Consider the following 14,003-nt stretch of genomic DNA (forward strand, 5'->3'; position numbering starts at 1 on the left):
CTGAGATTCACTTCATATGATCAATCTTAACCTCATCTTTAATAAAGTGCTGCTGTCTGTATCTTTACATTCACCTTTGATTCCTTTAATAATTCTGAAATGTCATCTTTGTTCAGTTGTCTTCTCTTTGCTATTTTGGGCTCAAAATGAAAAAGTCTGAATTCTCAAATCTTTCCAATGAAAGTTAAAAACAGGTTACAGACTACACATAAGAATAGAGACGCAAAAATTCTTAACAAAATATTAGCCCACTGAATCCAGCAACATATAAGAGGATTATGTAATATAGCATCACCAAGTGGAATTTATCCCAGGAATGTTAGCTATGTTTTTGTATATAAAAAAATCCTAAGACATCCACAAAAAAGCTATTAGAACTAATAGAGCTCAGCAGGGTTACAGAACATAAGATCAATATAAAAAATTGTGTTTCTACACACTAGCAAAGAATAATCCAAAAATGAAATTAAGAAAACAGTTGCATTCACAGTAGCATTAAGAAGAATCAAATATTTAAGACTAAACTTAACAAAAGAAGTGTAAGGCTTGTACATTGAAAACTGCAAAATATATTTGAAGAAAAATTTAAAAGACCTTAATAAATAGAAAGATATCCTGTTTATGGATTGGAAGACAATGTTGTTAAGATGTCAGTATTCCCCAAATTGTTCTACAGATTCAGCAAAATCCCTATCAAAATCCCAACTGAGTTTTTTGTAGAAATTGACAAGTTGATTCTGAATTTCACATGGATATGCAAGGGACCCAGGATAGTCAAAACAACCTTGGAAAAAAAGAACAAAGTTGGAGGATTCACACTTAACTTATTTTGAAACTTACTCCAAGCACAGTAAGCAAGACTATGTTGTACTGACATAAGAATAAACATATAGATCAGTGTAATAGACTTTTGACATGGCTGCCAAAACAATTCAATGAAGAAAGAATAACTAGTCTTATTAACAAATCGTATTGGAGCAACTGGTTATCCACATGCAAAAGAATGAAGTTGAACCCCTACTTCACCCATATAAAGGAAATTAGCTCAAAATGTATCTAGGGACTAAGTATGAGACCTAAAACTATAAAACTGTTAGAAGAAAACATAGGTATAAATCTTCATGACCTTGGCTTAGGCAGTGGTTTCTTAGATATGATGTGATGTCAAAGACACAAGTTTCCAAAATAAAAATAGGTAAATTGGCCACTGTTATAATTCAACAGTAAAAAGACAAATCACCCAATTTTAAAATGGACAAAAGTTGGTATTTACCCAAAGGAGTTGAAAATTTGTGTCCTCACAAAAAACTACAAAGGATGTTTATAGCAGCTATATTAATATTTGCCAAAACTTGGAAGCACCAATATGTTGGTAGGTGAATGGGTAAATAAACTGTAATACATCCAGACAATGGAATATTATTCAACACTAAGAAGAAATGAACTATCAAGCTATAAAAAGATATGGAGGGACCTTAAGTGCATATTACTAAGTGAAAGAAGCCTACCTGGGACTTCCCTGGTGGCGCAGTGTTTAAGAATCCGCCTGCCAATGCAGGGGACACGGGTTCGAGCCCTGGTCTGGGAAGATCCCACATGCTGCGGAGCAGCTAAGCCCGTGCGCCACAACTACTGAAGCCCACGCGCCTAGAGCCCATGAACCACAACTGCTGAGCCCACGTGCCACAACTACTGAGCCTGCGCTCTAGAGCCCACATGCCACAATTACTGAAGCCTGCGTGCCTAGAAGCCCATGCTCCGCAACAAGAGAAACCACTGCAATGAGAAGCCCACACACTGCAACAAAGAGTAGTCCCCGCTCGCCGCAACTAGAGAAAGCCCGCATGCAACAACAAAGACCCAATGCAGCCAAAAATAAATAAATTTATTAAAAAAAAAAAAGATGCCTATCTGAAAAGGCTGCATACTGTATGATTCCAACCATCTGATGTTCCAGAAAAGGCAAAACTACCAAGACAATAAAAAGGTCAGTGGTTGCTGGAGGATGGGGGAGGGATGAATAGAGCACAGAGGATTTTTAGGGCAGTGAAAATACTATAATGACGGATACAAGTCATTATACATTTGTGCAAACCTGTAGAATGTACAACACCAAGAGTGAACCCTAATATAAACTACGGGTGATTAGACGTGTCAGTGTAGGTTCATCAGTTATAACAAATGTACCACTCTGATGGGGTTGGTGATCGTGAGGGAGACTGCTGAAGGGATATGGGAAATCTCTCTGTCTTCTTCCCAATTTTGTTGTGAGCCTTAAACTGCTATGAAAAAATAAAATCTTAAAAAATGGGCAAAAGTTTTGAATAGACAAGAACATGGGAAGATGTTCTATAACATTAACCATTAAGGGAATATAAATCAAAATCACAGCGAGGTACCACTTCACACTCACTAGTGTGACTTTAATTACAAAGACAGACAATAACAAGAGTTAGGATGTGGAGAAATTGGAACCCTCATACATAGCTAGTGAGAATGTAAAATTGTGCAGCTGCTTTGGAAAACAGCCCGGCAGTTCCTCAAAAAGTTAAAAAGAGATTCCAGTCTTAGGTATATGCAGAATAGAATTGAAAACATATGTCCACACAAAAACTTGTACACAAATATTCATATCAGCATTATTCATAACAGTCAAAATGTGGAAACAACCTAAATGTCTGACTAACTGATAGATGGATAAACAAAATGTGGTATATACATACAATGGAATATTAACCTATAAAAAGAATGAAGTACTGATACATCCTGTAGCATGGGTGAACCTTAGAAACATTATGCTAGGTGAAGAAAGCCAGACACAAAAACCATATACTGTATTCCATTTTAATGAAATGTCTGGAATAGGTAAATCTATACAGACAGAAATGTTAGTGGTTGCCAGGGACTTGGGGAGGGAGGGATGGAGAATGACCTAGCTAATGAGCTTAGATTTTCTATTTGAGATGATGAAATGTTCTGGAATTAGATAGTGGTGATGATTCCACAACTTCGTGAATATACTGAAAACCAGTGAATCGTATACTTTAAAACGTGAATTTTATGGTACATGAATTATATCTGTTTTTTAAAAAGGCTGCAAAGATGTCTCTAGTCTTCTTTTTTTTTTTTTTTTTTTTTTTTTTCTTTTTGCGGTATGCGGGCCTCTCACTGTTGTGGCCTCTCCCGTTGCGGAGCACAGGCTCCGGATGCGCAGGCCCAGCGGCCATGGCTCACGGGCCCAGCCGCTCCGCGGCATATGGGATCCTCCCAGACCGGGGCACGAACCCGTATCCCCTGCATCGGCAGGCGGACTCTCAACCACTGCGCCACCAGGGAGGCCCTAGTCTTCTTTTTTTAATTGAGTACAGTTGACTTACAATCCAGTCTTCTTATGTACCTCATATAATATACTTATTTACATGAAAGGTGATGCAGTATTGCAGGTGACATATTAGGAAAACTGACAGATAATGATTTCTCTGTCCTAGGCAATTCCATCGTTCTTTTGGTTTCTTATTATTCTATTGTAGTCTTTTTTGGTATAGTTGGGAATAATTGATGAATAATGATAAAATAATTCTAGGATGATGAAAAAGCAAAATGCTTCAAGATAAAGGAAAAATAAGAGCACTAAGTATCTATAATGTATCATGGATTTAAGAATGAGTCCAATGGACCAACCCATATGGAAATTATAAGATAGAATGAGTTTTATTCTATTTTTTTGAGTAAGATATATCTTTGTTCTTTGAGAAATCTCTAAGAAAGAATGGAAGTCATGAAATAGCAATCCTTCACAAAGAGTTAGAACTGTTAAAAAAAAAATCTCAAAAACTAAACCTGGGTCCAATGGACCCTGATGGCACACTGAGGATTAAGGAAGTGGTGTCTGAGCTGAATCTTGAAAGACAAATATCACTAGTGAGGCGAAGGAGGGGTTGGGGACAGGGGTCACAGAACTTTTCATTCCAGGTTCAGTGACCTGGAACTGCCAGGATGGGAATCATGCTCAACTTGAGTGACTAGCGAACCCTGATCCTTAACACAAGAACTGATTGAGGGTCCCAGGCAGCATACAGTCTGAGCTTAGAAGTGGTGTGGTCTTTCTCCGTGATGAAGGCTGTCTTCACGGTGTAAGGAACAACACTGAGCACGGCTGGTGCCTGCTTCATTACTTCATTAGTTTTCACACAATGTTTGGCTTTTCTCACACAGGCTACTTACCAAAAGCTGCTACCTCTGTACTTCCCAAGGTCCTTAAAGGAGGAGAGTTGCTCATTGCCATACCTACCTGCAGATATTGGCAATGCAGAAGGGGAGCCTGTGGTACCCGAACGGCAGATAAGAATAAGTGAAAAGCCTGGCGCCCCGGAGGGTGAGTTCTCCTTTTCTCACTTTCCCTCTTAAGGAAGCAAAGGCTCTGGTCAACATCAGCCACCAAAGAAGTAGGAAGTTCAGCCTGACCCTTGGGAGGTTATTAGCGTGACACTAAGATCAAGACCAACTTAGGTGTTTTTAGAGTCTTATTCTTGTTAAGGTTTACTCTTTAAATTTAAAAAACATATATATGTATTATATATATATATATACACACATAGTAGAGATTCAGAGATGGATATGACAACATTTTTACCCTCAGGACGTTTATAGTTTCATGCAGGACACTGCTGAGGAAGCGATCCAGTATACTATCATCTACAATTTTCAGCAGCTTCAACTGTGTCCTCTGAAAGCCATACCTAACATTAAATACTGAAACAAGAATGCTGTTTTGTTTTGCTTCCTTAGGTTACATACCCCTGTTGATTGAAGTGACAGTAGAGCAGGGTAGGATGGGAGCTCCTCTGAAGCTGTTCTGTACGACAGCTTGTACTGATCCTCTTGGATACATGTTTAAGAGAGACATGTATCTTCCTGGATACATGTATCGTTATCGGAGACATGCCTCACGAGCTTCATTGCTGGAACCTGATCTCAAAATTCAGCAGTTTAAGAATTACTGTGAGATTCCTGCTGTGAACACTTTTAAATAGCATCAAGTTAAAATCTATAGAAGGCTACTCATCTCTTTTTTATCGCCAATAGTTTTATCAGGAAATGTCTGTGAACCAAGCTTTCCTGGAGGGGTACTCGTGTACTTTCAGGGAGCCACCAATAGAGTACAGCCTTGCAATGTGCCCAGCATCATTTGGAAATCCTCATCATTGTGACTACCACAATAGAATATAATTTTTCTTAAATGCGTAAAAAGTTTTTTATACGTCAAGGGATAATAAAAAGCAAAATCAGCTGAGATAGCAGTGCTGAGCCGTCATTAGCCAAAAGGTTCCCTTCTATCCCCCGTCCTCAAAGACTGCTTGATTTGCATCCATATCTCAGAAAATATTGTTACCTCATAGGCTCTAGTGTTCATAAATATTTTCAGTTAGAATATAGAATCTGTTAAAATAGATGTGAAATCAGCCTTACCTGAGGGATTGAGAGAAGATTCATTTATGGGTATTTTTTTTAATAAAGGCACACTCAGCCCTTGCCTGTCACAGTTTGAGGAGCAGTGGTATAGATGTGAGGAGGTCCCAGCTGAATGGCCTCAGGTGGTCGCATTGCCTTGGGGAGCTCCCCTGCCATGGTGCAAGGAGTTTGTCTGTTTGCTTTTCTTTCTTTAAAAAATAATTTTTTTAAACAGATCTAGTGAGGCAGTGAGGAACACATTAAGAGATGATTCATTCCCAAGGGACTGGCTGCTAGCCAAACGTAAAATGATCACATGGATAAATCAGAAAGGTAACATTAATTTGTAGTGAGAACTGTAACTCTTATGTACCAGAATGATTATGTAGGCATGACCAGTGTAGAAGATCAGAACGTTAGTCAAAACATATCTTAGTGAATGTGGATCACACCCTGAGATCCTGGTCCATCCATCTTCCTTCAGGAGTTACCTGACAAAAGGACTGAAGATTATGTACCAGCCAGCCAAGTGCTCCCTTCTTAAACAATTCTGGATAAATGACCCCAAACATTTTTCTTTATATTTCTCTTTCGTTAGATATTGTGCTACAGTTCATCTTTAAACCCACATACAGTATAATTGCTTCTATCTTTTTGTTTATTACTACATTCTACTCTTTTCTTCCTAAGGTTACACCTAGGTCCCCTTGATTTGATTTCACGTGTTCCTAAAACTTCCATCCCACATGGACAGGTGGTTTCTTTCATTATTTCCGTTCTTCAAATGCCTGAATCTGATTTCAGTTTCATTCTCAAAAAATAACCTTAACCCTGGTTTTTTTGAGCTTCTGTGCACTCATCCCTATAGCAGCATTCACAATCTGTTTGTAGCGTTTACTGTCAAGTTTTGCCATCTCTATTGGTAGTATTTTTGTTGCAGACAACCAAGAAGAGGAGGATGAAGGCTTGGGAGTTGATCTCTCTTTCATTGGCTCTCATGCTTTTGCTCGAATGGAAGGAGATATTGATAAGCAAAGAAGACTCATCCTTCAAGGACAGTTATCAGAGGCAGCCCTGCAGAAGCAGCATCAAAGAAAGTAAGGCAAACCCCTTTGGACTGGCAGACACATAAGGACATGAGAAACAAGAAGGGGCCTACCTCTGCTAAATGATCTACACGTAACGTGGTCTCATTTATTCTTCATGACAATCCACTAAGAAAGATATGTCCCCACTTTGTAGATGCAGAAATTCAAAGTTAATTTATCAGTGGACACCGTTAGTATGTGATGAAGTCAGTGTTCAGATGCATCTCTGATTTCAGAGCTCCTACTCTTTCTACTGCGATTGTAGTGTCTTTGGGTGAGATTATATTCTAAAAGCAGAAAATAGGGGAAGGAAAAAACCAAGTTACAAAGTTTTTATGTAACATTACTATACTTATAGTTAAAGCATAATCTATGGTTGTATTAACGTTAAAAGAGCTTTATTTCCCCCTGATTTATCCCAGGGACCTTATAAAGCCATTCCATTTCTTTTAGGTGTTTTCTAAAGCAATTCTGAATAACTCCTTTTTGAAACATAAAGAAAAGCAGCTTTTGTACTTCTGGGTAAGCTTGTCCAATGATTAACAAACAGTCCTTGGAAAACTAGCTGCTTTTCAAAAAATGTTAAAGGAAAGGAAAAATCATACACCATAATTGATTAATATTCATTATCTTATAGGGTTGGTTGAGGGAGATAACATCTCATAGGGTTGTTGTGAGTGTTAGATAAGATGTAATGAGCTTAGCACGGGACCTGGTACTTAGCAAGCTCTTAAAATTGTTCACTGCTGTTCTCTTTAATACTGAGCAAATTATGGTCTATTTTACCTTTGAGCTTTGGTACTTGCCATCCCTTTTGACTGGAATACTCTCGTTCTTCAATTCCTGCTCATTCTCCAGGTTTCAGCTCAGAAGTGATTGCCTCTAGAAACTTATCTCCCTGGAGATAAGTTGGAATAGACAGAATAGAAGTCTGGAATCAATGCCTCCTCCATATGCTTTTTTTTTTTTTCCTTTTTTTTTTTTTACATCCTGTACTTAACCAAAGGATAGCCTAGCGCTTATCACACTGTACTGTAATGATGTGTGGCTGTTGTTAGTCTCCATGTATAAAGTGGGAGTCAGTGTAGACGATCTCTGGAGTCCATTATAGAATTAGAATTTTGTTTTTCCTGAGTTCCTGGTCTTCACTTTATTCTCCCTTTTTAAAAAAAATAAATATATTTATTAATTTTTGGCTGCATTGGGTCTTCATTGCTGCACACGGGCGTTTCTCTAGTTGCAGCAAACGGGGGCTACTCTTCGTTGCAATGCACAGGCTTCTCATTGCAGTGGTTTCTCTTGCTGCGGAGCACAGGCTCTAGGCATGTGGGCTTCAGTAGTTGTGTCACACGGGCTCAGTAGTTGTGGCTCGCGGGCTCTAGAACACAGGCTCAGTAGTTGTGGTGCACGGGCTTAGTTGCTCTGTGGCATGTGGGAATCTTCCCAGACCAGGGCTCGAACCTGTGTCCCCTGCATTGGCAGGTGAGTTTTTAACCACTGCACCACCAGGGAAGTCCAGTTCTCCTTTTATTTTCATGAACAAAAGCTAATTAGTCACTAGGGGGCACCAATGAACAGCTTTTCTAAAGGCAAGCACAATCGAATGACAGTTTCAGTGGTTTCTGAACTTGGCCATGTGTATGAATCATCTGGCAAACATTTTTCTTTAAATACAGTGACTGGGCTTTCCCTCACATGACTGGGATTTGGCCTCTCTATATATTTTAAAACTTTTTCACATCATGATTCATGTACAACTAGATTTGGGTACCTTTTTTTTGGACTAGGGCAGTGGTTCTCAAACTGTTTGGTCTCAGGTCCCCTTTGCATGCTTAAAAATTATTGAGGACCCCAAAGAGCTTTTGTTTTTACCTGGCTTATACCCACTAATATTTATCATATGATAAATTATTTGTTAATTCATTTAAAAATAACCCATTATGTTTTTATGAAAAATAACTATTTTTTAAGTTAGTGAGAAATGTAGTGTTTTACATTTTTGCAGATATTTTAATGTTTGACTTAATAGAAGACAGCTGGATTCTCATATCAGCATTCAAACTGTTGCAATACTTTGATTTGGGGGAAGTATATGAAGAAAATTTCACCTCATTCAGATACGTAGTTGGAAAAAGGAGTATTTTAATAGCCTTTTCAAATAGTTGGGGATATTCTTTGATATTACACCATAACTCAATAAATGGTAGTTTCATAATGTTGTAATATGGAATCTCAAACCACACTTATGAATTTTTGTATTGTTATATTAAAATGTGTTGTTTTATTCTGCACTTTGAGTAGATTTTATAATAGGAATTTAGAGCATGAATTTACAAGATGATGTGTTGGTCTTCTGGAAAATATTGACTCACTGAATTATTCAGTTGTTCCAAATATTGACACATTACATTACACAATATCAAAAACTTATATTTGATAATATCACCACTGATCTCATCAGAAAAGTCCTTAAGTATTAGAAACTGTTAGCTTCTGGTGGTGGATACAAATTTTCTAACATTATATCTATATTTTAAAGCTCGAATTTTATCACTGGTAACAATTACTGTTGGTTGTTTTTCTTGAAATGGCAGGGTCACTTTATTCATTTTTGACAAAACATCTGCCAAATACTCATGTTAAATAACCACAGTTTGTCTGCCAGTCATTAGTTGAAGAAAAGTGGTGTTCCATGAAAAAAAGCAACTGATTCATCTTGCAAGTCAAACAAGTAGATCTTTTTTTCAGGACAACCTCATGCTTTGGTCTGCAGAAATGCTTTATGTGTTCTTCCCATTTTGTGACATATTAATATTAAAAAGATGTATTTCCAAGCATTAATGAATAAAATTAATAATTTTTTCTTCCTCATCAAAGACATTCTTAAATAAAACTGGCTTTTTTTTTCCTGTGAGTATTTTGGCAATTAAGAACACAATGACTACTAGGACAATCTGGTGCTTCCACCTGAATTCATGCTAAAGCAGCAGTAGTTTTATCCAACAGTTGCTTTTGCACCATCAGTGCAGATGTCAACACAGTGAAAAAACAAATGATGTTTTGGTGTTATTATGAAAATAGTTTTGACCTTGCAAAACCCCTTGAAAAAGTATTGGGACTATGCACCACACTTTGAGAACCACTGGTCTGTGGTCTCTCAGCAGTACATTATAGTTGAAAGGAGTTTTGGTAATTATCTGATAACAGCTTTCTGAAATGTCGTATAAAGTGTATACGCATTAGAATTACCAGGGGTGCTTGCTAAAAATTCATAGGCCCCACACCAAACTTCCTGAATCAGAACCTCTGTGGGAAGGCCTCAGGAATCATCCTTCTAAGGTTTCTTAGATGATTTCTTAGATGATTTTGTACCTGATCTGGTCTGATCCCTCTAATTTACAGAAGGGTGAATTGATCACCAAGAGTGACTTGAGCAGAGTTACAGCTAATTGAGGACGAGCCTTCAAGGTGACTACTGCAGCTCATCTCCCTTCTCTACTACCATCTCCAGGCACCTACACAGACCAGCTTCAGAGAAGCTGGGAAAGGACCAGACACATTTTGTTTTCATGTACAGAGAACTGCTTTGTTACCACCTTTCTCAAATCAGTTATCTTATTCTCTCCTCTCTCTTTTCCCTCTCTCTGTCTCTCTCTGTCTCTGTCTCTATCTCACAGACACACACCTTTTTCATTTTTGCATGAGTGATACAGATAAAGTGGCATTTGTTTGTGTCTGGGCTAGATACTTGCCTGTCTGTATTGCTCTCTTTAATGAGATTTGTTTCACTTAATAATGACTAGTTCAAGCCAGTTTAAAATGAATCTGTATTTGCTGAGTCCATGCTTTCTGGAAAGGGGTCATCAGCAAAGGAGTAGCTTCTAGGAAGGAATATGAATACAGCATGTAAAGCATTGTCCTTCTTTTTGGTAGAAGGCCATGATCTTGAGATTCAAGTTAGTCACATAGTTGACAGTTTCCAGTCGGTTCAGGAAACACTGGATATTTACTCTGTACAAGATAATATTCTAGAACTGAAATATACAGATAAAGAAAGTAGTCTCTCTAGTCTAGAAATTCATGAGTGAGCCACACTACCTTCACATGTCATGGTGTGTTCTGTGCGGTGCTCAGGTTGTGCGCATCCAATTAACACATAGCTACAGGCTTGGGGAAGGGCACAGCCTGTGGTTCCCAGAGCTTGAACCAAGAAACAAAGGCGTGGTAGGTACCCCTGCCACTCACTTCCCTTGAGTGATAAGTTACATCTGAATCAAAAGATTTTCAAATTTCCTATTCCTGTGCCCCATGTCTGTGATAATTAAAGATGAGATCTTGTCAGCAGCTCAGAAGTGTGACCCAGGAAACCTAGGCCCTTTCAGGGAGACCATGAGGGCAAAACTCTTTTTATAATCTTACTAAGACTTATTTGCTCTTTTCATTCTCATTCTTGTAGTGTTCAGTGTAGTTTTCCAGAGAGTGCTTAATGTATGATATTGCAGTAGGTTAAATGCAGAAGCAGATGTAAGAATCTAGCATAAATTAAAGAGATTTGCAAAAATGTAAGAGTGTAACTCTTCTCCCTAAATATAGCTTATTTAAAAATAAAAAGTTATTTGTGTTCACATAATAGGTTTTCATTATTTTTGAATTAATTTTTTTTTTTTTTTTTTTTTTTTTTTTTTGCGGTATGTGGGCCTCTCACTGTTGTGGCCTCTCCCGTTGTGGAGCACAGGCTCCGGACACGCAGGCTCAGCAGCCATGGCTCACGGGCCTAGCCGCTCCGCGGCACGTGGGATCCTCCCGGTCCGGGGCACGAACCGGTGTCCCCTGCATCGGCAGGCGGACTCTCAACCACTGCGCCACCAGGGAAGCCCAATAAATATTTTTTATAAATCTCTCTTTTTATTTCTAAAATGGTAAATATTGGTAGGTGTAACTGACGTAAATCTGAAAGGGTCCTGAGACTCAGAAGTTTGAGAATTGATGACTGATCGTTTAGGAGTTTACTATATAACTGAGCTGTAGGTCATCTGTTTACATACTCTGCCATGGCTACATGTTTAAGACTGTAGTTTTAAATTTTTATTTCTCTTACTCTTTCTAAATCAGGATTTTATTTACACAGGTTGAGTTTGGTTTCTGTTATGTTTGTTGATCAAGTTGAACAAATGATAATTTTTTTTAAATCTCTTAGGAAGTAAGTAGATCTTTAGTTAGAATTATCTTTTTGAAAGCCTTCAATTCTTCCTTCAGTAACAAAACCAACGGTCACATGGATCGGCTATAGGGTTAGATCATTCCTTTCATAGCATTGTCTTGTCTCTGTGTAATAATTCGCTTGAACATCTAAAATAATTAGATATGTTGTCTAGGTCTTGATTAACATTTCCAGGTCTTCCATCCAGTTGTGACACAGTTTGGGCATATCACTCTTAAAATTATTTCACAAGAACTTTCTTCTTTTTCATTAGTGTTCCTTGGTTGGCTTAAGATCCAGTTGCCTATAACTCTTATGTCATTTCTCACAGTAAAAACTTTATCTCATTCATTATTAAATATTTATTGAGCCCTTACTAATGTGCCAAGCTAGAAACATAATAAAGTGTCACGCAAGACAGATACAGCCCCAGGCCTCATTGAGCCTAGGGTCTTGCAAAGGAGAGAAATGTTAAACTAATTATTGTATGAAAAATGTTTTTAAATTACGAGGTGCAATAAGAGCGTATAACAAGGACTTTAACTAAGTCCAGTGTGGGATAGTTGCATGAAGTCAGGAAAAGCTTCTGTTAATTAATTCTATTTTGTACATCTGAGTTCCAATTTAAAAAATTTTTTTTTCTTCACAGTTCATTGAATACATAGTTACTGAGTGTCAGGAACTACCCTAGAAATTTGCTAGAAATATAGAGACAACTAAGACATAGTCCCTATCTTGAGGTCCAACAGAGTAGAAGCAAATATTGCAGTGAGTGGGTAAAGCCTTGTGCTGATCTTTGTGATGTAACGAAGGGAGAAGTTAGTTCTATAACAGGCCTGGACCTTGCCTCCACTTCCCCTCACTCCACCCCCAGCCCCCACTCCTACCCCTGCCAGTCCCCACCTTAGCGTACATAGTTGATTGATACAGTATTTAGATGTCTGCTGTATTGCTTATCTCACTGGGTCTTATTACAATGTTAGTTGTCTTTGTAATATGTCTATCTCATATATTCAACCTTAAACTCTGAAGCCAAGGGCCTTTTATTATTCTTCTCAGGTCTCCAAAATACCTTGAATAATACTCATGTTTATTATTTTATTCAACAAAGATTTGAGTCCTTGCTACGATGCAGGCATTGCATTTATTCCATAAATCTTTGAAAATGAGCTAATGAATACACAGAGAGTATAGAGAGTAACAGGTATTTACTGAATTCCTGTTACATGTTCTGTGCCATGACGTGTAGTGCTCATAAGACATTTAAGACATATTATTCTGTTTAGTCTTGATGTGGAGATGGCTTAATCATAAAACAATTAGAAAGCAGGACAATAGGGGAGTTAGTGTAAATAACGTAGGAAATAGCTCTGTATGAAAATATGGAATAGTACATATGAATAGGGAGAACTACAATAAACACAGATCCTTTCTTGACTTGCAGATTATATCTTAAACTAAAATTATAAGTTATTGTCTTTGAATTCAATTTGCACAGGTGGGCACGTTTCTAAATTTAAAAACATAGACTATAGAACTATGCAATTCTAAGTATTGTTTTCACAAACAATAACAATTTCTGTGAAACTAGCAGGCATATCACTTGTTGATTACAATCCGTATGTAATAGGCTTCCTATTAAATATCCTTAGTTGTGTGATTGTGCTTCGTAGCTGAAAGGTGTCCTACATAAACACCATTTTGCAAATGAGGAAACTGAGGTCCATAGAGGTGAAACTACTTTACGGAGATTGCATAGGAAGTGATAGCGTGAGGACCCAAGTATCCTCTCTTCTGGTTTAGTTTTGTTTCTCTGTCTGTTTGTTTTTATGTTGTGGGATGTTGCCATATGTGACCTAGATGCTTCAAAGTTGCTTTTCATGCATTTAGGTACCTTGAAAGCTTTTTTCACAATTAAGTAAGTGGCACTTTGAATTTTAAGAAAGCAAGTATGAAATAGTAGAAAAGGTACTGACCTTTCCAGCAAACTGGAGACTTGAGTGCAACTTCAAATTCAACTCTACCATTAACTGGTAACTCTAAGATTAATTCGACCTTTTTCAGATCGCTGCCACTCTTTGAGATCTTTATGTTTCTTCCAGTTTCAATATCCTCTTAGCCAAAGCCAAACTGCCATCTCTATGATCTGGTATATGGAGTATCAGTACAGCTACTTTGATTAGCCAGTCATTAAATAAGCCTGGACTTCCCAGAAGAAATTACCTACTTTCTTTGTGGTCCAACATAACATGTACCACACTTAC

At 37.9% G+C, this 14,003-nt stretch overlaps 1 protein-coding gene across 1 annotated transcript in view; it reads left to right on the plus strand.

Annotated features, from left to right (window-relative positions):
* GDAP2 (ganglioside induced differentiation associated protein 2) overlaps positions 1-14,003 on the plus strand; it is a 71,414-nt gene that overhangs the window by 37,106 nt on the left and 20,305 nt on the right. The window contains exons 7-8 of the mRNA XM_081226516.1: positions 4,216-4,375; positions 6,392-6,548. Coding sequence (XP_081082642.1) covers positions 4,216-4,375; positions 6,392-6,548 — 317 coding nt within the window. The remainder of the gene's footprint in view (positions 1-4,215; positions 4,376-6,391; positions 6,549-14,003) is intronic.

Source organism: Mesoplodon bidens (genome assembly GCF_964165515.1).
Source record: "Mesoplodon bidens genome assembly, chromosome: 2".
Lineage (NCBI taxonomy): Eukaryota > Metazoa > Chordata > Mammalia > Artiodactyla > Ziphiidae > Mesoplodon > Mesoplodon bidens.